A 24,236-nucleotide genomic window follows, 5' to 3' on the forward strand; every position below is an offset into this window, starting at 1 on the left:
AGACAGTCCGAGCCACAAACCTTTGTTATCATTCTTTCTTATTCTATTCTTAGCCAGCCTTCTGATGAAATCCTTTCTTCTATTCTTTTAGTCTAGTTTTAATGTAATATATATGATAAAATAATAAATCAAGCCTTCTGAAACATGGAGTCAAATTCTCATCTCTTCCCTCAACCTGAGACCCCTGTGAACACCATCACATCTTTTACTAGAACCTTTTAAAAAGCAAAAATTAGAGCAGTCTGAAGCAAGGCCTACACTTGAATTTCCCTGGGTCTGTGCAGTTTATTTCTGCTGTCAATCAGAAAAAGCCTCTTCCTCTCTATGGGGAAGATGTTGAAAGTGTTTATTAGATAATTGTGAATCCATGAATCATGGAAGTGAGAGTATAAAGGCCTTTAAATACAGATTTCTCCACATTTCTGTCTGCTCGGTTTTGACCACTGGCAGATCAGTTTGTGAGGGAAAGAATTGCTACTGCAACCACCTGACAAACTTTTTTTTGGCATATCCACATATTTGGACATGAGGCATTATTTCATCCTTTAACTTTTCTATAGTAAAAGCTATCTCCTGAGGTTGCAGCTTCAAAACATGGATAAGTATCAATGAGGTGCTTTTCGTTTGTTCTATGCATCCTACAGTCACATTCTGCTGTGGAGGGCTCACACGGAATAGATCTGCTGCATTCATTTTTCTACACTGTCATAACGAAGAAGATTTGAAGGTTGGAACCAGTAATGGGAATACCCTGTCTCTGCTTAGATCTGCATGTAAACAGAAACACTGCGCCAGTGACTTTTAAAGACCACCACAAAGGGCTCAGAAACAGTGTGTGAGTGGTCTGGGAGCCTTCACAAACAGCAACAGCAGCACAAGTTTCAACTCACAAAAACAAATCTTGTGCAAGTGTGGGTGGGCAACATGTTTCACAGATACATTACCAACTTTGGGGTACTCATGTGGTTCTAAAGAACTTGAGAGAGAGAAAAAAAACTGATTTGGCAAAGACAAAATTATTGTCTCCACACTTATCAGGAAACCAAACTCAATCCCTTGCAGGCTTTGGTTTTATTAAAGCAGAAACTAATAATTTAATTTAATTTTTTTAAAAGGAACTTCAGAAATTTCACCTTCCTATTTGTGATCTATAAGAAGGTGAAATTTCTGAAGTTCCTTTTGTTTCTAAGGAGAATAGTCCATAAAGTTTAGAGGATATAAGAGAGATTCAGTGCAAATATATCTAGTTTTATATAAATAAGCAACATACAATATTAACAGACCTTCCCCTCTGGCTTATCTCCCGCTGTACAGATCCTGCTTGGAGCTCACTTATTAGATATTTCCTCTCCAGACAGAAAATACTACTTTTCAAGTACATCAATGGATTAAAAAGTCTCTTGACATAGTGAACCAGAGAGGTACATTTAGAATTTTCTCCATGAAATAGACAACTGCTAATGAGTAAGTGCTTAAAGCAATAACAGCCTTTTAGACTCTTTACATCAAAATTTAAGAATCATCTTCTGTCTGGATCTCTACATTCAAGCTGAATAAATCCATTAGAATATTTGCAAGGCAAAGTAACTATTGCAGTTCATTTTTCTAAACAATTTGAGATAATCGACCTAAATTTATCAACCTAAGTTACTACTCTGTAATACTGTTACAATTTAAGAAACAAAAGTAAACAGCAAAGTAAAATACAGTAAATAAACGTTTTGATTGTAAATTTTTACAATGTTTAAATGGTTGATGATACTAATAATTATCAACTGATAATATTTATTAAATTAAAATTATAAATAGTGCTGTTTTCTCTGCATTTAGGACTAAAAATATGTGCCAATGTACAGACGAATCATAATAAGTGAAACTGTTATTTAATTAATGAATAATGAACATTAAATAATTTTAATTTGACTCGAAACTTCCTGCTTTCACAGATGGTTTCTCTGAACAGTTAAAATTCTTTATAAATTATCCTTTCTAAATCCCAGAGAAATATCTAAATTATTACTGAGTAAATATTCAGATGTAAATAACCTCCTCCCATGTAAAATGAGTAGTGTTAATTTTTACTCCCCATTTCTCTCAAACAGCTTTAGCTGGAATTTTTTCAGTAGAAATATTTGCTGCAGGGAATCAATGTTATGGCCTTCAGGTTAGTTAATTTTATACAAATAGGTCTTCAGATTCAACTGAGGTAGTCTCTACGATCACTGAGACTTTAGCTTTTCTTTAGTCTTCTAAGATTTCAATTAGAATGATTTTCATCTCCCTTTTCCAGGAATTCAAATCAAGCAGCAAATTCATTTTTACAAGGCTGCAGAGAAGTCTTCACACAGTAACAGACACTGGGCCCTCCATCCTACTGAGGGTGATGACTTGAGCACGTATCAGATATTGTCACATTTAAACAGTCACTCCTTATGCTGATTTAAATAGAAGAGGAAAAATCTCAATTACTTTTTCAGTAGGCCAAACCATCTAAAACAGGTAGAGTCATAGCCTAAAGTCAAAACATCCAGTAAAACTTCATAACTAAAACGAAGTCATTCCTGAGTTAATGGCATTTTTCAAACTTCAACACAGCACCTGTTTACAAATCAAATTCTTACTCAACTAGCTTTATGTACCTACTTGAAGTTCCTGATTCAGATGTTATGAATATTTGTATGTGTGCATTAACTTGTTGCTCATTGCGATGATCTAATTTAATTATCACTGGCTGTTTCAGAAGCTGTGCATGCTGTCCATAGAAATCCAGCACAAAAGAACAACTAGCTGCTTTACCCATGTTCTAGAAATGCAGAAAAATTTTATTTGAAAAAATTTTATTTGATTTGAATAAAATAAATATTTAACATATTTTCTATTATAAAGTTTTGTTTGACTTTCACTCAAGAATTCGTAAATAGTATTCTGATCATGGGAACACAGCAATGCTATTTTAAAGAAGCAGGGACATTTGTACATTTTTTGGGAGCAGTATTACCCCTGCCAAAACACTCTTAAGCATAGAGATTTCTGTTATACAGATGGACAACCTTCATAGCAATTGAACAAATAATAAAGATTCCTTCCTCCTCTTCCTTCATCTTACACAAGGAAAACAGAGATTTCTCACAAGTCACATTAATCACTGGGGGGGAAACAGTGCAGTAGCACCAGTTTTCTTGGCAGCTCTGAAAAATGGCAGGACAGGTTTAAAGGTCAGACTTCTGCAGAAAAAATCACAGAAGGTCACTTTAAAGAGCCTCCGAGCATAGCCGGAAAATTTACACTTAACCACATCTTTTAGACGAATTCTCACTGTTCTCTTTCATGTTCCTCTCACTTCTATTTATTAAAAAAAATAAAACAAACAACAACAAAAAGAAAAAAAATCAAAAATTAAACCCAAACAAATATAAAAAACCCACACCCATCTCTAAGAGTGTATATACAACCATGTTTTGTCTTGAGCAAAAAACCTAGCATAAGTTCCTAGCCTTGACAGAATGACAGGGAACAGAGTTCAAATATTACATTTTCCTTTCAATAGTGTTACTTTACTACCTAGTTCAATCTGCACTCCAGGCCATCAGTGAGCAAATTTTTCTTAAAAAGAACTTTTTCCATGGACTTGCTGTGTGTAATGGTTGAGAAAAAACCCTCTTGTTTTGATTGCTAAGCCCCAGGGGAGCAGCAGCAGTTGTGGACTAAGGGAATTGGTAGTTTCCTTATTCAGGGCCATTCTCTTCCTTCACATAACAGTTATTTTTCATAGATATGACCACTTGTCCAGATGAAACATCCCCTCTAACTATTTGGTTTAGATCTAACCCCACATTTTTGTTCCATGGCAGTTAGTGACAGCTCAGATGTCATTTTGTGATCTACATTAGCTCCCTGCTCTTATATCAGAGAACTGATTATTCATCTGTAGGGACAAGAGGAGGGGGTTGCCACCTGTTATTTATCAAAAAAATCACTCACATTTTTATGCTTCTAATAATTATCCTTTGTTTTTTTATTTATTTTTTTTAATTAGCTATACAAATATGCTCTGGTCTGAATTATTTGCCTAACTGCTTTTTGTTAGAGTGATTAATAATTACTACCTTCTCAAATTTATTTTCTCTCCCACCAACCATGTTGCCATGTTCTTTTTATACTACCAACTGTCATGAAAGCATATGATAGAAATTAAAAAATCTTAAGGCATGATTCATAACTTCAGGTTACTCAGTTTCTGAGAATGTGATCCAAGGTTCAGCCTTATATGACAATATCCAGACTACAGTTTTGCTTAGCATTGATGAAAATTAACGTACCACCGCTATGAAAACAGTGTGTTACTGTCCTCAACTGCCAAGTTACATAATTACAAAACAATCTTAATTATGTGGTTTTTTTCTTTTAAATAAATAATGAAAAATTTAACAAGGGAGACACTGACACATAATTTAGATTCTAAGTTGGTTTTGCTCTGACACCAGTGACACTTGTAACATCATCTCTGCATTCTACCTGTGAATTGACATAATGCAGTTACCACCAAATAAAAACTCCTGCTAGAATAACCACACTGCAGTGTTTTTTACAGGATGGGTTACAAAGATTTGGGTGCTGTGATGTGTCCATATCAGCTGGCAGTGAGACACAGGAGGAGGAGACAGAGCAGAGCAGGGTGGAGACTCAGCCTCCACACACTGCAATGCCATCAGTGTTTTGATTATCAGTGGTTGTTGCACTCCCATGAAGTTAAACTTCCGTCAGTGGTTGAAGAACATTAAATGAGCACGTGGAAGATATTCCCCAGTTAAATTACACCCAAAACAGGTGGATTTCATCCACTCCAGGACTGCTGTGTGATACAAATGAAGGAGTGGTAAGTGGGGGCAATCAGGAGAGACAGCCTAAAACCACACTATTTCTGTATAGTGAGAGTTTAACACTAATGCATATTTCTTGTGAGTTTCCTTCAAGTAACTAACAGAAAAAGAAAAGATGCTGGAAAGAGGCACAGGCTGGGGAAAATTAACATATATTTTCTGAGATTTCTTACTGTTGTGCGCCTCTCTCTAAATCAACTACAGGTTTAAAACAGAATGCCATCTCCTACTGATGGGTTTTACTTATGCAGTCCCCAAAGCATGACTCCCAGGCTCTAAAGATCTGCCAAGGCTTTTGTGGGGAACTATTCCTTGAGCCAATCAATCCTGTGAGAAGAAACACGCCACAGAATTGGCAAGGGTGATGCTTCTGATCTACAATTTACAAATCCATTAGAAGGCAAAATTATTTCTGCATGACAAGAGTTTGAGGAGTATCACAGAATTGTTTGGGTTGGACAAAGCATTAAAGAACATCTCATTCCAACCTCCCTGCCATGGGCAAGGACACCTTCCACCAGACCAGGTTGCTCAAAATCCCACCCAGCCTGGCCTTGGACAATTCCTGGGATGGGGCAGCCACAGCTTCTCTGGGCAACCTGTGCCAGGGCCTCACCACCCTCATAGGAATGAATTTTCTCCTTACATCTGATCTCAACCTACTCCCTCTCAGTCTGCAGTCATTACCCCTTGAGTAACCACTACATGCCCTTGTCACAAGTCCCTCTCCAGCTGTCTGGTATCTTTAGGTACTGGAAAGCTGCTCCATCTCCAGCTCTCTCTGTCCTCACAGGGGAGATGCTCCAGTCTTGGATGACCTTCACGGCCTTCTGTGGCCTCTTTCCAACAGGCTCATATCCTTCCTATTTTGGGAGCCCAGAGCTGGACTCAGCACTGCAGGTGGGGCCTCCCCAGAGCAGAGGGGCAGAATCCCCTCCCTCACCTGCTGCCCACGCTGCTCTTGATGCAGCCCAGGACAGGTTTGGCTTTGTGGGCCGCAAATGCTCAGATGCTCACAGCTGATTCTGATGCATCAACACCCCCGAGTCTCCTCCTCAGAGCTGCTCTCAATCCATGATCTGCCCAACCTGTATTTGTGCTTGGCAGTGCCCTGAATGCAGGACCTTGTTCTTGGCCTTTTGAACTCGATGAGGTCTGTGCAGGCAATTCTTAGAATTCATCATGAATTTGAAAAGCTGTCAGCTACTAATGAACAACAGTCTGATCTAGCTTGTGCTATCTAGATTTTTACTAACAGAGTAAAACCCCGAGAACAACTCAAATATACTTCACAAATTTGTAAAAGTAAAATATACATTTGAAAACACACTTCTGCATCCTATACCATCTGCACTCTTACAAGTTTCTTCCTTTGCTTTTGTGATTTATTAAACTGCCACAGGCTGGTCTAGACAAGACAAAATTAAATAAAAAATATGTTAATACTTTCATAAGAGAAAAATGAATAAATTCCTGAGCAGACTGTGATCACAGAGCATACTTTCTCCCTTTTTCCCTGAACTACTTTTCAGCTGATCTCTTTTAATAGAGTTGATGATCTTTGTCGGGGTGAAATGAAACCTGAAATTTGCATTGGTGGAAAGAAAGCCAAAGCTGAGAAGTCTCCAACATCACTCTCCCTTACATCATGCAGTTCAAAACAGAATGATTTTCTAAGATGATAGAACAGAAATGACATCTCACAAATCTGAAATTTCTTTACTGGAATTAATTCCAGGACAGTGCTATGGAAATGTTTCTACTTGTAGCAAAACTAATGGAGTCTTTAATGACTGTGGGGAAATGTTCTCTACAGGCCAGCAGTTCCAATTGCCCAAACTGGTTATCCAGGAGGACTGAAAGACAGAGGACACCAAAAAAAGACAAAAATTCTTAGAATTTGGATTGGTTTCTTTCATTATGACAGCTGGCAAAAAAAGAAGTTTGAATCTGGGCAGTGACTGATGAATTTGTAAGGTAAAGGTGGAGGTGTTCATTATGAGCAGCACTAGGACTGACTGGGTTATTTCAGTATTATCAACACTTGATAATATCCCTCCTCTGAAACACAGGTTTATCCTTGTCACACTTGTAAGGGTGCTCCTGTTTACTAAGCTTTAGCAATCCTTCACAGATGGAATGCATCCTTACAACCTTTCCAGGCTTCACTAATTATCTATTTTCTCTTAATATACACAGAACCTGCAGCTGGATACTCCCCCTCAATTTCAGTAGGGTTATTCTTATTTCTGCAATGGTTGAGCACTGGAATTCAAAGCATTCAGGGCTTGGATTAGGAAAAAATATCCAAGTCAGCAGGCTGTAGGCTTTAAAAAATCATTCATTTTAAATGAAAATCAGAAATCATGTACCAATCTGTCCAAGTTGGAAAAAAAACCCCCAGCCAAACATGAAAACACCCAGCCTTCCCCCCTTTAATCAAAAAAACCAAACCACCACCACCAAACAAACCAACAAACCACAAAAAAAAAAAAAAAGCAACAAAACAAAAACACAAACCCCAAAACCTGGGGAAGAAAATGAGAAATAAATCTATCTTTAAGAAGTTTAACTGAACACTGAAAAAACAGACTGTCATCCATTCCTTAATTGGAAATAGAAGCAGGTGGAATTATCACAAAGAGAGTTAAATTCAATATTTTTATTCTGCTATTTGCTATTTGCAAATTAATGGCACCAAGCATTCATCCAGCAAAGGAGACACCATGAGTACTAATGATCAGGAAGAAAAAGTGAGAAGTGGAACTGCTTCTCTATCCCAAAACTTGTAAACATAAAAATATTAAACAGTACTAGCAATATTAAAAGCCAAGTTTATGGCATTTTTTCCTTTTTTACTGTACACAGTGTATGTGTAATCTTTTCTCTACACACAGAAAATTAGATTACAATATTTTTCTTATTCAAACACTGTATTGACCTGTAAAGCATTGTATTATACTAAACAACTTGTGGTGGGCATTCTATTGACCACATGGACCAAAACAATTAAATCTTATTCAATTCAGAGGCAGATGTGCCTCAAACTGGGGGAATTACTGTGCTTCTATGTAAAAATTAGGAAAAAGCTATTACATATTAATTTAAATCATTAATTCCTTTAATTTATGGTTCTGTCCTTAGGAGGTATTAATTGAAATCCATTTCATTGGATCACAGGATATGCTGAGTTGGAAGGGAACATAGAATTTAACTGCTGGCCCTGCACAGGACACCCCAGGAGTCACCCTGTGTTCCTGAGAGCATTGTCCCAACACTTCCAGAGCTCTGCCAGGCTGGTGCTGTGAGCACTGCCCTGGGGAGCTGTTCCAGTGCCCAACCAGAAACCCACACTGACTACTCAGGAGTAAGGACTACAATAGGATTTTACTCCAAATCTCCAGTTAGATAACTTCTTCTACTAAAACAAGGGTATTTCTTTTACTGATATACAGTGATTAAAATAATTGAAATTGGTCTAGAGCTTAAAATGAATGATTTTTTCAATATGGCTTATGGCTTTAAATATTGACTAATTCAATATTTTTATTTCCATAAACACCTTAATCATAATCTGGTTAATAGCAAAGTACAAGCTTAAATGATTTCAGCTATAACAGGTCAAAAGAATTTTAAGAAAACTTGGGCAGCATAAAACTGGGCTTGATTCATTTAACTAATTAATTTCCACTTTGAATTTTAGGTTGAGAGAAAAAACACATCCAGAAACAATATGTAGTGAGATGGGTCTCAACAATGTAGAAATGCAAACCTAAAATATTTTATTAAAAACTTGAGTTAAACCAAATTAAGTCTTTCAGATACATATCTGCAGGTAGGCTTTGATATTGAAATTTTTCGCCTTAAGGATGTCAAGACATGGAAATAACAAAGCAAACTAAAGGTAAATGTAACTGGAAAATCCTGTGTTGTTCCAATTCAAGATCATTGATCTAATCAGAATTAAGCATTATGCAAAAGATAGATGAAAGCACATGCAGTAATTTACCACAGAAAATTAGAAAATTATGAGCAAATTAAATGAGGATGGGGACACAATGCATGAGTTTGGGGTGGAGGCAGTACAGACCTAACATTTAGGTAGGTATTTCTTTTTAGCTCATTTTATGCACTGAAAACAGAAGAGAACAACTCTATGCTGACACCAAGATGTGAGCTACAGACAACTGCAGGGTGCTGCCATAGAACTTCTTGTTTCTTCAGAGTTCTCTGCACTCTTCAGAGGAGCAGCATCAGGTGATGGCCAGTGCCTCAGGGCATCCATCAGGGTCAGAGCTGGCACAGAGTCAGAAACTTGGCCTCAATCCTGACACCTCCCACCTCCCCTTTCACATGGTGGGAGCTGTCACCCTGCCACAGGCACTGCACTTCAGAGAGAGGCCCACATGTGAAGTGCAAAAGGCTGAGTCAACCTAAAGCATTTTCAAACCTCAGACACAGAACTGGAATCTGCAAGAAAATATATTCATCAACTGTAACAGGATATGTGCCAAGCTGACCTTACACTGTCCACAGTTCCCGGGTTACCCCCAGCCCTCAGCTCCCGGGGCCCTCCCTCACTGCAGGCCGGTGTCACGCTGGTCACCATCAAGAAGAGCAGGATGCTACACCTGACTCACTTAACACCTCCATCCTGCCAGCTTTACCTCTGCTGTAGCCAATTTTGGATGTTTCAGAAGTCTGAACACTTGTGTAAGACAGAACAGGACTTTTGACGTGCTGAGGATAAATTTGTATTGCATTCGATGATGAGATTCAGCTATAGCTACCATACAAAAGCAGCGTTATTAGTATTTCACATTAAGTGTTGCTAATCCTCTTCATTCCAAGGGCCAGGAAGGAAGAAGACTCTGAGGTCAAAAAGAGATCAATGTATTCATTAAATCTGACTCACTGATGTAACAGATGTACCAGGTGTCTACGCTTTTTAAATATTTATCAGATTTTGAAGCCATTTCAAGTCCTCACCTTCACAAGACTCTGTCTATGCTTTTCACTATAAGATCTTCCAATGTTTTATTGTTTTCATTACTGGGACAGTCCATGCAAGATTAAATAAATCTCAGATGTAAATTTTTGGCCATTAGCTCTTGATGCATGTTGGTCAGCAAAAATGAGACATCACCACTAAATATTCTTTAGCAAATGATCACATTTCTTCTCCATTTTTTCTTTGGCAAACTAAGTTGATAGAGCTATTTAACATTCATATGACAAGGCTTGCTGTTCCAGTCCCCCATGCTTCTAGAAGATTTCTTTGATTTTCTTCCAGTATTTCAAAATAATTTTTAACCTTCAAGAACCAGACGTGCACATTCTAATAGCAGTACCAGCAGCATGATTTGCTTTCTGTTCATGTCTGACCATTCTTCAGCAGTCAAGGACTGCACTGGTTCTCTTTCCTGGTGTCACACTGACAGTTCTACTAAGAAATTAATAGGATAATCCTATTCCCTTACATTAGAGACAGAAAGCTCCCACACTCCAAAATTGAGTGCCTGGCATGTAACCAGTAAATTCAGCAATCATAATGCCATAGCAGTAACCACATGTTTTTATTTGCTAGTCAGAAATATTCATGTCATCTTCCAAACTCATCAATAAGAAAAAAATTATTACATTTTCCATAGAGATCTGAAGAAGAGACATAGCTACTTCTTTCCCTCCTTCATCTTCCTTTAAAGGAATTATCCAAATTTTAAGGCCAGTCATTTCAGTGCCCTGAACACTGCAGAAGTATTTTGCACTTTAATGCGGTTTTTTCAAGCTTTCACATTGAATTTGATTAAAATTTATAGGAACAGTTCAAATGCACCGTGAGAATTTCTCATACAATAGGAGTCAACAGTGTACTTCAAATTTAGCTTTCCCTTTTACCACTTCAGAGAATTTTCAGATCAGAAAATGATACAAGGCAATGCATGATCCTGTGGGACAAAAATCGACACTGCTCTTGTCAAGGTCTCAAATCACAAACTCTTTTAGTTCAGCTTTAATGCTCCTCACTAGCAGCAGACACCTCCCAGCATACTCATCCAACACCAGACTTTGAAAACATCAGTATCTGTTTCTCTTCCCTACACAAGTTCACAGTCAGGACACTGAATTTCAAGGAAAGAAGAGCAAATGTGAAGTCATATATGGACAATGAAATTTAAATACTTTAAGAAGTGCTTACTGGTTTGGATTTTTACCCCCAATTTGAACACATGTAAAATCAACTGAGGAGACTCTTCTCCCTTCCCAGCATCTGTGACTGGAAGAGGTATTCCCTTAGCACCTCCATCACATATTTTTATTTGCAAAAATGCTCCTGCAGGAAAAAACCATACCAGTAATTTCTACTCATACAACCTGTTACCAGCACCTGTTATTACAATGCATGCAGAAAGCAGGATGTATAGACAATAAAGCAAAAATCCATTTACAGAAGATAGGGAAAATATTAGTTCTGAAAACAAACACTTTACAAATGATAATTCAAAGACAAATAAAATTACAAATCAGTGGGAAACAAAAACACTATTTATTAAGCAAACATACTAAAAATTATTTTATCTTTACAAAGTTAAGTGACTTAAAGGATACTCATTTAATATGATGCAAGTGTTCTTCTAGTATGACTAATATAATATAATTTCATTTTTTTATAAAGAGTGACAGTATGTATTCATTTAGTAATACAAACATAATTAAATATATCCCAATGATTAAAGAAATTTAAATGGCAATAATAATTTGGCATGCATGAAGAAGTAAAATACCAAAAGAGACAAATTCTGTTGTGGACAACAGATATACTGAAATTTTTTTAGACTTCAGCTTATTTGAGATCCAAAGAATAAAAGTGCATTTTTTCCAACAGGATAAAGAAGATACTTTTATTCAAGCATTTATTTTAGTTCATATCACTGAGCTTAAATGAGAGCTTAATAAGTATTGAACTTTGTTACTCAAAAAATGATTGTGTGGTCACTTAATAAAATTGATTAATCCTCTGTTATAGCAGCCAGAACAACAATAAAAATTAATTTTTTCTTCTAATGCAGTAGAACAAAATTAGACATTTAGAGTAATCTTACCAGAGCTTTGCAGTCCACATCTATTGTCCTTTCTGCTGCTGCAGGTGCACTGAAAATCTTCAAAGAGAACCACACTTTGCAGTTTGTAGAACTTCCTCCTGTGTTAGAAAAACCAAAATGCCTTACAAATTATCCAATGAGCTGATCAATCCTAGCAGCCTTCAAATCAATAAAAACTTTGAACTTTTAGCAGGAATGCCAGTCACTGTTCACACTGAGACAAAGCAAATCCTGAATTGATTTAATCAGTGTCAACACACTCTATTTTCTAATCCCTTCTTGTCAGGATTCAAAGTAGTAACAAATTAATATATACAAAAAATGCAATGGAAATAGCACTTTGGCAAATTAGCTTCCCAGACTACAACATTGTGTCTGGGTTTTAAATATCAATGATTTGTAACTAAAACTTCAGAGCAAACTGACAGTACTTCTGTAATTTTATATCAGGAAATCAAAATTAGTTCCTCTCACACAATAGTTTTTGTATCTAGTATTTTCCTGGTTTTAGAACATAGTTGTGAATGTTAATAAAATTATCTCATCAATCTCATTCAGATAGATGAAACAAACTAAGCCTGAAATCTCTACCATAAGGCCTGATTTTCACAGCACAAATATTTCATGTGGTAGGATTTTTCATATATAAAGACTTGTTCAGCACCTTTTAATAATGCCTACCTAAAAACTACTTGCACTATTCCTGTTTGTCAGTGTATTGTATGAGATGAAAATAGCCTTGATCTTCCTAATCACACTTCCCTGAATCATACACTAGGGATCTCTATCAGCACTCCTGTTTCACCACAGCATTAGCCTTGGGAGCTCCTACTGGATTTCTCTTGTGCTGTGACCCCAGCTCATCTCAGAGTCACCATTGTCCTTGTTACAGTTCCTTATTCACATACAGGACTTTATTTCCAAACCCTGTTTTCAATAAAACAGTTTCTGACAGGATTTATTTGCATTATTTTCTTACAAATTCCACCATGTACATTTTGTACTAACTTACCCATTTTCTTTGGGCTAATTTGTTATGCATACAATTTACAGGGTTTTATACCAGAATTCCAGGCTTACACTGTCTGGAATAGCCTCAGTGTCTTACAATCTATAAAAATTAGCATCATTGAGCTAAAGAGATCTTCTGAATGTCCATTAAAGGATTGCAGCATGTACAGGACCCTGAGTTTAATCAATTACAAAAGGTAAAAAAAACCCAACCCAATATTCAGAAGAGGTAACTTGTGAAAAAAGGGAGGATCACATTACACCAAAACAGAACATACTGCCTTGGAAACAGAAATAAAAGTTTTAATTAAAAGACCAAAAGAAAATTAAAGTGTACTCATAGCTTGGGACATTACATTCTTCAAGAATGCAATCAAACTGTAGGAAAAGCTCTGAAATTCAGGTAGGAAACCAAAGAGGAAGGCATGAACAGCAAAGTTCTGTTTAGCAAGGATATGTGATTAAACTGCAGGACAAAGGGATTTATTAAAGTACCAAAGGGATTCATTCAAGTACAGCAACACGTTCACAAATCAAAGTAAGGTTAAAGAAAACAGAAAATAGCATTAGATGCTATTTAAACAAAAAATTAACAATGCTGCCACCCTCTCCTCAAACCTCCAAGAACACTCATACACAAAAGCTCCACCCTCAAGTGACAACTTGCTAAGGATTTGAAAAAGCAGTAGCACAACCTTTTCAAACACATCTGAAGCTGGTAGCTTGACAAACTCAGAAGGACTGAGAGATGATCAGGGTGGAAAAGGAATGCTCAAGGAAGATAAGGCTGCAGCAGAAAATCTAAATTAATTCTTTGCAGGAGTGCTCATTACAGTGGAGTTCAGGGACTTTCTAAACTCCAGAGCTTGTTTTGAGGGGAATGGTCAGGGAGACTCTTCCAAATTGAGGTTTCAGCAGAAAAGGTTTCTGAGCAGACTGATAAAAAGGAAAGTAACAAATCACCTTTGCAAGAGAGCGTCTGCCCAAAAATTGTGGTTTAAAATTAAAGGTGTCCCTGTCCATTGCAGGGGGTTTGTGGACAACCTTTAAGGTCCCTTCTACCCAAACCACTCTGGGATTCTGCAAGTCTGTGAATTCCAAAGGATCTCATGTATTAAATTGTAGTGGTGCAAACCAGCATGTGACTCCTTGCTTAAGTCAGCTTGGGATATGAAGAAATGAAAAGGCAGAGAATGTGTTACCGATTTTTAGACAGGTCTCTTGCATAAATTCTGAAATTACAGATGTGAGTTTGTTTATATATTCCAAAGAAAATCATTAAGCATCACAATAAGGGAAGGAAGCCCCATCACACAAAACTATTTGAATTCTTTGACAAAATTGTCATTACAATATTAGACCTTCCAGCAATTCCTATATACTGCAACCAAGTTACTTTTCCATATACACTTAGAGCCTTCATTTCCTCTCTGACCACACATTTCTCCTTGGTATTCATAACTTTCCTGAATAACATTTCTGTTCTTCATAACTGCAGTAATATAAAACTTATTGTCTACTTCCCTTCTCTCTTCTCCCTTTAATATACAAAGTCATTTATTCTGTTCAATTTACTTTAAAAATACTCTAAAATTTCTGATCTTTCTCAAAAGCAAAGCTTTCAGGTCAAGTTACTTTCTTTTTAGTTTTGATTTCAAGTATTTTGAGCTATTAAAATATTTTCTATGTTAGAAATTCTTGATTTCTTTTTGCTATTTTTTATGCATTTGAATGTCTAGATTAATTTCTCGTTAAGTTTTTTCTCTATTTTGAAAAATCAAATCTTTTTTCTGGAGACCCTAAATAAACTTCAATACTTACAGAATACAAGTACTGGAAAGTATGGAAAACAGCTATCATGTTTGGGAGGGAATACCTTATATGTATTTTTCAATGATATTATATGTAGTTAGATATTTTCAATGATAATATTCTTTGCATAACACTTGATATGTCCCTGAATATTTTCAAATGCTTTCATGGAAGCAGTTTTCTTAATGCATGGTACGACCCTGGCAATTCTCTGCTGAAGGAGCATATTTTTATTTTTGCAGCTGAACCCTTGACTGAAAGTTTCTGCAATTTCTGCTCAGTATTAAGCCTTGAAGTTGTATAAACTTTGATGTTCTGCTAACTTTTACTCAGTGAAAACAAAGCTGAATTGTTCTTTGCTTCCCATTTGCACTGTTAAAAACATAAATCTCAGGGCTTTATCCTCGCTTAGCTGAAAACCTGGTATCAAATAGTGACTTTAAAGGTGAGTCCCTGCTCATGTCCTTACCCATACAATCTATTTGAACAGGCTACATCAAGGCAAATTTATTGCAAATATCCTCATCTCCAAGTAATTATAGACTAATTTTGCTCCAAATTTATTCTCTTCCTAAGGCAACCCACAAGTCATAAACTAGTTCTTCCTCTCAAGAATACTCAGCAGTCACTTCCAAAGCTATAAAGCTTAAGCTCCCTGGAAAAAAAATACTATAAACAGATCAAAATAACAGCAAATGCTTTTAGAATTTCCTTTAGTTCTATCTCAGCATTCAAACCCAAAAAACAACTTGCATGGCTGAAGTGTAGTATTAGAAATTCATTTTTCAAAGTACAGACCATAAGGTCAGGAGTTTGGGGATTTTTTTCATTATTTTTTGTTAGAGTTTTTCAAAGAGTTTTACTTTGCCAGAGAGTAGCTGCTGGGAAAGGCTCAATGATCAGGGGCAATGGAGATAAACTCAATATACTCAGGCTGAAACTCATAGATAGCTCCCTCTCAAGACACAGAACAAGGTTATATTTCTCTGTTTCTGTTTTCTATACACATTTCAAAAGCAGGTAAAAAAAAAAAAGTATGCACTCTTCCTTTTCCCTCTACTTTTCTAAACCTCCATTGAACTTTTTAATGCATTTTAAGTCTTTTCTTAGGGCCTGAGCACTGCACTTTGATTTCTTGTGAGATAAACTTCATTTGACTTTAGGCTTGGGTCTCTTATCTCCTCACTCCGGGCCCTCGATGACAAATAAAAATCCTCAGCCTGCTTTATGCAACCACCAGGTCATGATCTTGTCAGATCTCATGGAATAAACAAAACAAATTGCAGTCAGTGCTTCAGATGGAAATCACCTCTAGAGAGGAGCGAGCACAAATCTTCTGAACATAAAAAAATGCAGCTACTTCAATATTTAATCTCCACCACCTTCTCTTTCAGTGTCTCCTTTGGTCAGCAGGCTTTCACCCTGCCTAGTCAGGGTCAAGCATCTGTCACTAATGGTTAGTGCAAACCAGCACTTCCGTGTGTCAGCTGCTGCATATTCAGTTAGCACCACTGTAAAATAGGTCCCTGATTTTAAGGTTTTAGAACTTTCCCCCATTTTTTTGTAATTTTTGATTTTATTATGGAATCACTGGAAACGTAGAAAGGTGTGTAATTTCTGTTTCATGTAGTTACCCTGAGCTGGGGGAACAACATCGAAAATTTTTGGAATTATTTCTGTATCCATTCCTTAATAACCAGTCAATTTCTTCAACTAGTATTTATCTACAGTAATGACATTTGTGAACAGACAGTTCTGTATTTAAAACACAGGATTAAAAAATTACAATTTACATGAAAATTAAACTTGAACCTCAACAAACATTTCAGGTTAAAACCTCAAACTTCCCTTCTAAACCTCATTCCAGCTTGTATGATATAACAAAACTATTGTTTTTTCTTACTGAGCCGAATATCCTTTTATAATCAAATCAGTCTGGTGCCTTGTCCTACTTCTCTTCAGTGATACAAATAAAATGTTTCTTCTTTGCCTGATCTCTTCATTGATTGTGCAATTTTATAAAATATCATAAAATCTTCCCTAGCATATCAGTATTTTAAGCCCTACACATTTAATCTTCTATTTTGTATCACATCCTGAAAAGTCATCAATTCTTAAATCCTCTTCCTTCTACTCTCAAGATGCTCTTCTCTATCACTGGCATGAGAATACCTTATTACCATATCAGCCACAAGCTGGAATTTCTAATCTCTCTGTCCCCTTTCCTTAAATTTACTTTTCATCCATCCTCTGTCTGCAACACCAGCTATTAAATGTGCTGTCAGTTATAAAAAGAAAAGATCCTTCTCTCCTGATGGAGACAGAGCTGTCCATCAGCTCTGAATGACACATCACTGATGATGAAGGAAGATTGGCCTTGGTCCTGAAAATTGTAAAATTCCAGGGACTTTGGGAGGAGGGTGTATGTATGATATGGACACAATGAGCAAACTTGAATTGTACTGCTAAATACATTGATTTATTTCAAATACTTCATCCTAATTTTACTGACTTCTATAGCATCAGAAATATGATTATTTAAGTAAAAAGCTGAATTTAAGTGATATTGTCAAGTTTAATGTGAGTTCTTTCTACAGCATTTTTTACCTAATATTTTCCGAGTTTATATAGTAGTAAAATTAATAAAGTACAAAGGTTAAACAAAAAGTTTAAACAAAATACTCTTAAATAGGGTAAATATGGATATTTAAGGGTATGGGTTTATTTTGGAATAGTGGGCAGAGAAATAACACAGCATGATATCTTAATTTTCAAGAAAACATCCTAGGCTGGAAGTTATGAACATTCTCACTGAGTAAACAGCCTTAATGTTGTCCTCATAGCTATACTGCTGTACTTTACAGAATGTAAGACATAAATTAAAAATTACATTTTTCCTAGTTTCCTACAATATATAAAAATGTAACTGCTTTTCACATGTAAAGAGTTCATGCAGGAAAAATCCAAAATTTAAACCTTTTTGATTTAGAATAAATCATTTTCATATAAATTATTTGAAAAAGACTAGCTGTTAAGCCCATGATTATTTACATTCCTTATTTTTCTAACTAGACTTGCCTTAATCATCTACGAATTACTATTAAAAGACCTGACCTTTCTTTTGCTAACTTTTAGTGAGAATTTTAGTATCACTACCATGCTACATTAAAAAAAAATTTACAGAGTTTTAGGGAATTACTTCAGACTCACCATAAACCTCCAAATTCATTCCAGATACAAATCTAATTGCATTAATCAGTCCTAAGACATGTAAATGTTTTAGAAAAAGGATTTGGATACTTTTGACAGTGTCACTAGATAAATCTAATTGGTTCACATGCTGAAGGACAAACCTGCAATTCTGTGTAGGTAGACCCACTACTCCACTGAAAAATAAGGTAAATCTTGTTTTAACTGGCTCTAGATACCTCTCTTCACTTTTAGTTTCGAAAAAAAACTTTAGTTACCAAATATAAAAAATCTGCACTTGATTTATTGGGGAAAGCTGTAAAACATGAACTCATTAATAAAATATTGCAACCCTATTACATTAAGAGTTCAAAATTACACAAAAAGTCAGACATTTTTATTCATTTTTACTACATGAGGATTAACTTATCCTTGAAAAGGCAACACTTCTACACTTTCCTCTTCCAGGGAAGTTATTAGTTTGGGGGTTTCATCTTTAGGCTGGAGCTCATGGGTTTACTCACCTAAGGGTTATACTTTTTCAATAAAAGTAATCAGTATGTACAGCTTTTAAAAATGCTTTTGCATAACATGGCAAGATAAACTTTGCCCTCACCTGCCATTTTACGTACATGAACATATCTGAGAAACCTGAACATTGAAATGAATATTCATGTCATGTATTCCATATAACACCACTTGGAAAAATATTTCAATATTCATCAGTCATTAATCTTGTTCTTAAAGGATATGATGTTATAATTCCCCAAGAGCAACTTCCATAAATTAAGAGTGTGCCTTACATTCTGTATCCAGCCTAAGTCATGCAGAGAGACAGTCCTTAAAGTGACTGAGAATGGAAGATTGCATTAGTTGGCACATGCAAATTGGAACTGATGGATGAAAGTGATCCATTTGAAATGCTGCAATTTAAAATTAAATTATGATGCTTTCACATGTCAATATGTACTTAATATTAAATTAATTCAGAATTTTCAAGTTAATATAATACCTATAGGCAGGCTTGGTGAAGAGGGGTATTCTGCAAAAGGAAAATCTGCAAGATGTATTAAGATTCCTTTTCTTTAGGACTTGTTCTTAACCAGGCAAGGACTGTATCTCCAGAGACTTTTTCACTCAGGAAAATTTGGAAATGGAAATTAGAACTTTTTTTTTTATGAAAAATCTAAACCTTGTTTTGGAATTATCTGTGAATAATAAAATACAAAGCCCTGAAAAAGTGTGTGACCTATTAAAAGGCAGGAATCCAGAATCTCTCTTTTTTAACTTCTGGCTTCAAATCCATCTTTTCAAGTGAACATCACCGCCTTATGGTGGAAACTGAGATACCACTACCCATGAAAGACATTCCTTTTCCCTAAACTTCTTCCAAACTGTGAGAAGAAGAGAGAATTTTAACACTAGACAGCTTATTTCAAGAAAATGGATGACTAACACCGTTGGTGTCTTCCATTTTTGAAGCTCAGTCTTCCATGCTATTAATACCACCACAGCAGGATGTTCTAACACCATTTTTCAGTTAGACACCTTTACTCCATAGACACTTTCTCATCTCCATCTCCCAGGTAACAACTTCAAAAAAATCACCCAGCAGATCTGCTATGTCTGTGGGATGTGGAAGATGAAAAATATCTTGTTACCTCAGAATATTCTTATGTCCTTCATAAACTCTCAGTACCTTAAATGATGATGTCACAGCTCTCCCTTCTCCCTTGCAGTTGAATGATGAAAATGAAAATATGGAAAATATGGTTACTTGCCTTTTATAGGGCCTTTTTTCACTCTCCATTTGGTTATGTATCCTTATGTATCATGACATTTAGCCTAGCCTGTCTACTGGTGACAGAATATCTATCTGGTGCACTGAGACAGAAATCAGGATCTGATCTTATAAACATGTTAAACTCTCTGATTAAATCGTGGGATGGGAATAAACTCAGGGCACATGACAGTATATCATCCATGCACTTGTGACATTAGTAAATACAGATCTAAAACAAGAGATGAAAAAATCAACAAGAACACAGGTAATATATTTGGCATTAAAATTTATCTCCCCTCACCTTTTTGAGCTCTGCAGGCATCATGACAAATCTGAACATAAAGTATGCAAAGAATAGGAAAAATTCAAATGCTGAAAAGCAATCCAGAAAATTTTAGCAATACAAGAGTCAAAACTTCAGTTGTGGTGGTTTTGGGAGGAAGTGGGAGGGAAGTAGTGTAGGGGGACAGGGAAGGAAATATTCTGCCTTAGTAAAAGTTTGAGGAATAAATTCTGGGGAAATGAATTCAAAGGATTGTCACAAACCTTACCAATGTGGGTCCAGCGTGTCAATTACATTTCTTACTAAGACCACACACTAAGAAGAACCCCAGACTTTCATAACTGAATACTCACTGAAGGGGTGGGATGGCAGGGACATTTAACAATATGCTACATAAGGAATCTGCCATAAATACACCATTGAAAATAAAGTTGGTAGGTTTCAAGTGCAATGGTCTGTGTGTCAGGAACAACCTGTACCTCATACCTATTATGTCACATTGAGTTCTCAAAACTCTCCCTTTAAGGCATCCTTTTGTCTTTTATTGCCTGGCTCTACTAATTCTCTCTATTCTTAGAGATGATTAACATGTCTCATGTAGTTACCTCAAAATCAGACTGCCATCACAAGCAGAATCTTCGTGGTAATTCACAGGAAGATGATACTACTTCACCTACTGCACTCTGAATAGCAAGGAAGAGGAACTAGAACTTTTCACTCAGCATAAATTTCTATAATTGGAGATTATATAGCGAAGTGATTGTTTAGAATACTAACACTTTTAAAGCACTGTTTAACTTCTAATGTGAAGATAAGTGGTATTTGCTTTAAGACTCACAGTTATTTGGTTATTATAATTACCTTCATTCAAAGACCTGGCAAAGAAGGAAGCTGAGATTAAGTGGAGAAGATACTTAGAATAATCTAGTCTAAGAGTTGAATAAGGAAATAATTCCAAAGGGCAAAGAAACAAGAATAACTCAAGAAGTAAAGTAAAAAAAATCCACAAAGTAGCTGATTGTTATGCAACTATGAAAAGACACAAAACCACAGAAAAAACTGTACAACCGAAAGGAATTTGACGTTCAGAAAACAACTATTGTTTAATAAATTATTTTATTTTCCTTAGAGAAGATTTTTGAGGAAAGATAATGCTCACAATTTTCATATGTACAGAAGTTTGCTACTAGGAGTGACCTCTCTGATGGAAAGAGTAACAAATGGTGTACTTTAAGGAATGCAAAAAGTATCAGTGGAACTTTAGAGTGGTGAGGGTGCAGAAGAACCAGGACAGATTACCTAGGTCATGCAGTTTTTATTAGTAAATAAATGAAGAATATCCTAGAGGAATGGTTGTCAAAAATCCACAAGGAAACAAGTTACTTCTACCAAGTTTTACCTAACTAACACACTCATATTCTACAAAATGTCTCAAAATACCCTCATTCCTAGGCATAATCTTTACCTCACATAAATTGAATTGTGATACTTTTTTAATAAACACAGAGTCAGGATTGTGTCAAACTAATGACCTCAAATTATGTACTAACCCTCCCTGCTTTCTCTTACTTCATACAACTTTTAAATTAATTAAATTAAGAGTTTATTTTTCCCCAAGGACTACTGCCTTTTCCCAAAAGATCTACTGTTTTATCTCCATTTGCCATATCTGTCTTTAATTCTACTGACACCATTTTTCTATCTTTGTCTACCTATGTCTTACCTTTGGAAAAATCTAAAGATAACAGAGAGAGCCAAAGGGAACCTTGTTCCTGGCTATCAACTTTTAAGGTCTCAGATAAGAAACAGAAAAAATATTGCTCATTCCTGTTATGCTGGCATATAAAGCTAAGGGTAATCATGCACAAAAGGATCTTAAATTTCCCTGTAGTCCTCTCTGGAAGGTTGGGAAAATCATCAGTAATATTGAAGGATGGACACAAACCCAATATAAAATATGTAACAAGGAAAAGAAGGGGAAAGAGAACTGAAGGGAAAGACACCTTGTGTCAGAAGAGCCACCAATACCAATTGCTTGAGAAAAATTTAAAAAGTATATGGTAAAATATCCTAGAACTTTTTATTCTGCCTCTTGGCAGAAACAGCCTTCACTGGCCAGGTTTTGCGTAGAGCTGCACATTTTAAGAGTGTTTAAACTGTGACTTATGTGAGGAATTCACTTCCAGGTGAACAGCTTGGGCAGCTGTGTCACACAAATATTTCAACATGTCTGAAAAGGCAAAAGCCAGCTCAGAAGTCATGTACACACAGTCACAGCTGATATACCCTTGGCACATTAGGTTAAATTATACTCAGATGATTTTCCAGTCAGGAAATTCCTTAAAATGATACCAAAGTGTTTTCCTGTTCAAGTCAGAATGATAACAAATTATGTAAAATAGCTCATAAATTTATGCATTTAATAATTATATTGTGTCAGAAAAAACATAATTGCTCAGAGTTTGGGGGTTATTTAATTTTTTTCTTTTTTTTAATACATGATGTTTTACTACATAAAATAGCTTCATAAATTTAACATTTTGATTGTCAAGAACTCTTTTAAATAGAACATTTGACATAAAAAAATCTGTAGCCAGGAAAAAACAAATATTAAATTAGTATGACTTTAGATCTGGTAAAAATCTTCTACTGAAAAAAAAAAAGCATACTAATATGTAATTAATTCTTGTTTTCAACTGTTGTTTCAGTTGTACACAAGTTATTGAATTAAATATGATTGTACATTGGTGAAACATAGATTACATAAAGACTATATTAGTTAAACACAATGACCTGTGACAAAGCTAGCAATTTAAAAAACACAAAAAGACAGCAGAAAAGCAGCAGGAATTCTCCAGTTGCAGAAGTCTGCTCAAAATATGGCACTTAGTTACTGCAAAGGCTTTTTAATTTTAGGTCTTAGCAGCAAAGACCTGTTAAAGGCCCTTAACACTCCTCCAGGTGTATCATGCTGTGGTGAAATATACTTCATTTTCTTTATTGTGAAATAACAAGCCTTATTTTATTATTGTCAACATAATAAATTAAAAATAAGCTCACTGACGACAAAGTGAACCCAGTTTTTGCTAGTGCTGTGTCACAAAAGCAAATAACTGTTGTTATGAGTTGCAGCACACACAAGGAGCACAAGCCTTGCACCTGACAGCCAAATACCATTCAATCAACTGAACTACACAATCTCCCTTGCAACTGTAAAATCAATTGCACTATTTCCCTACAAGTTTTATATCCCCAGCTTGCAATTCAGCACTTTCAAAAAAAAAAAAAAAAAACCAAGTACAACATATCTTCATGTCTATTACAGAATGTAATTAGTATTCAAAGATTTTACCCCTTCTAGCTACCAGGAAACTAAATTGACAACATTTCCTTGAATATACATGAATTTTTAACTGAACCTTTAATGTGAACTAAATTTGATTTTATTATATGAACCTACATGAGACTTCAGTGAGAAGCCAGCTCACTTCCCAGCAGGGTTCACTTTTAAATTCTCTACCATACCCAGGCAGGCTCAGTGTAGGCAATGCTAAATATTGAAGCTAAGAACACCTATTTCCTACATGAAGATAGCCCAGAATTACAAATTTTTTAACCCAATGAGTGATTCCTGACTGCCATCATTAGAAAAAAAATATTCTGTATTTACAGATCAAAAATATTTTTTTCCAAAATACTGAGGGTTTGCTAAAGATATCAAAGTGACCAAAAGCATTTTATTAACCCTAATACAGTCTTACTACAGTGTTTCATAGGAACACAGCTAGGAAAACACAAAGGCTTTAAAACTGACAAATGTCTATTTTTCTTTTTCAGTATAACCCTTTCACTTTAAAATGAACCTTTCAAGTTCATTGGGATTTGGGTAACTTTCCATTCTAAAGTCTGTCACAGAGCAGGCATTTCATCTTATTCCCCTAAGGAAAGGCAAAAAGGCAACACAAAGCAACATCACACACAGAAAAGGCAACATTTTTTCTGGAATAAAAAATATGTCTTCCCTGAAAGAGGTATTAAGGATTTCTGCTGAGCACCCAGGCCATTTTAGGAAAATGACATTTATTTCTCTATACATCCATAAAGTACAAAACCACTTCTATGAAATAGCATCCTGAGCACAATGATGAAGTGGGCAGATTTTCATTAGATTGCAG

The 24,236-nt window shown here is 35.8% G+C and overlaps 1 protein-coding gene across 1 annotated transcript in view; it reads right to left on the minus strand.

The window, feature by feature from the left end:
- CFAP47 (cilia and flagella associated protein 47) overlaps window positions 1-24,236 on the minus strand; it is a 261,632-nt gene that overhangs the window by 90,589 nt on the left and 146,807 nt on the right. Inside the window, exon 51 of the mRNA XM_058800177.1 lies at window positions 11,984-12,081. Within this exon, the coding sequence (XP_058656160.1) occupies window positions 11,984-12,081 (98 nt within the window). The remainder of the gene's footprint in view (window positions 1-11,983; window positions 12,082-24,236) is intronic.

Source organism: Ammospiza caudacuta, chromosome 2 (genome assembly GCF_027887145.1).
Source record: "Ammospiza caudacuta isolate bAmmCau1 chromosome 2, bAmmCau1.pri, whole genome shotgun sequence".
In the NCBI taxonomy this organism is placed as follows: Eukaryota; Metazoa; Chordata; class Aves; order Passeriformes; family Passerellidae; genus Ammospiza; species Ammospiza caudacuta.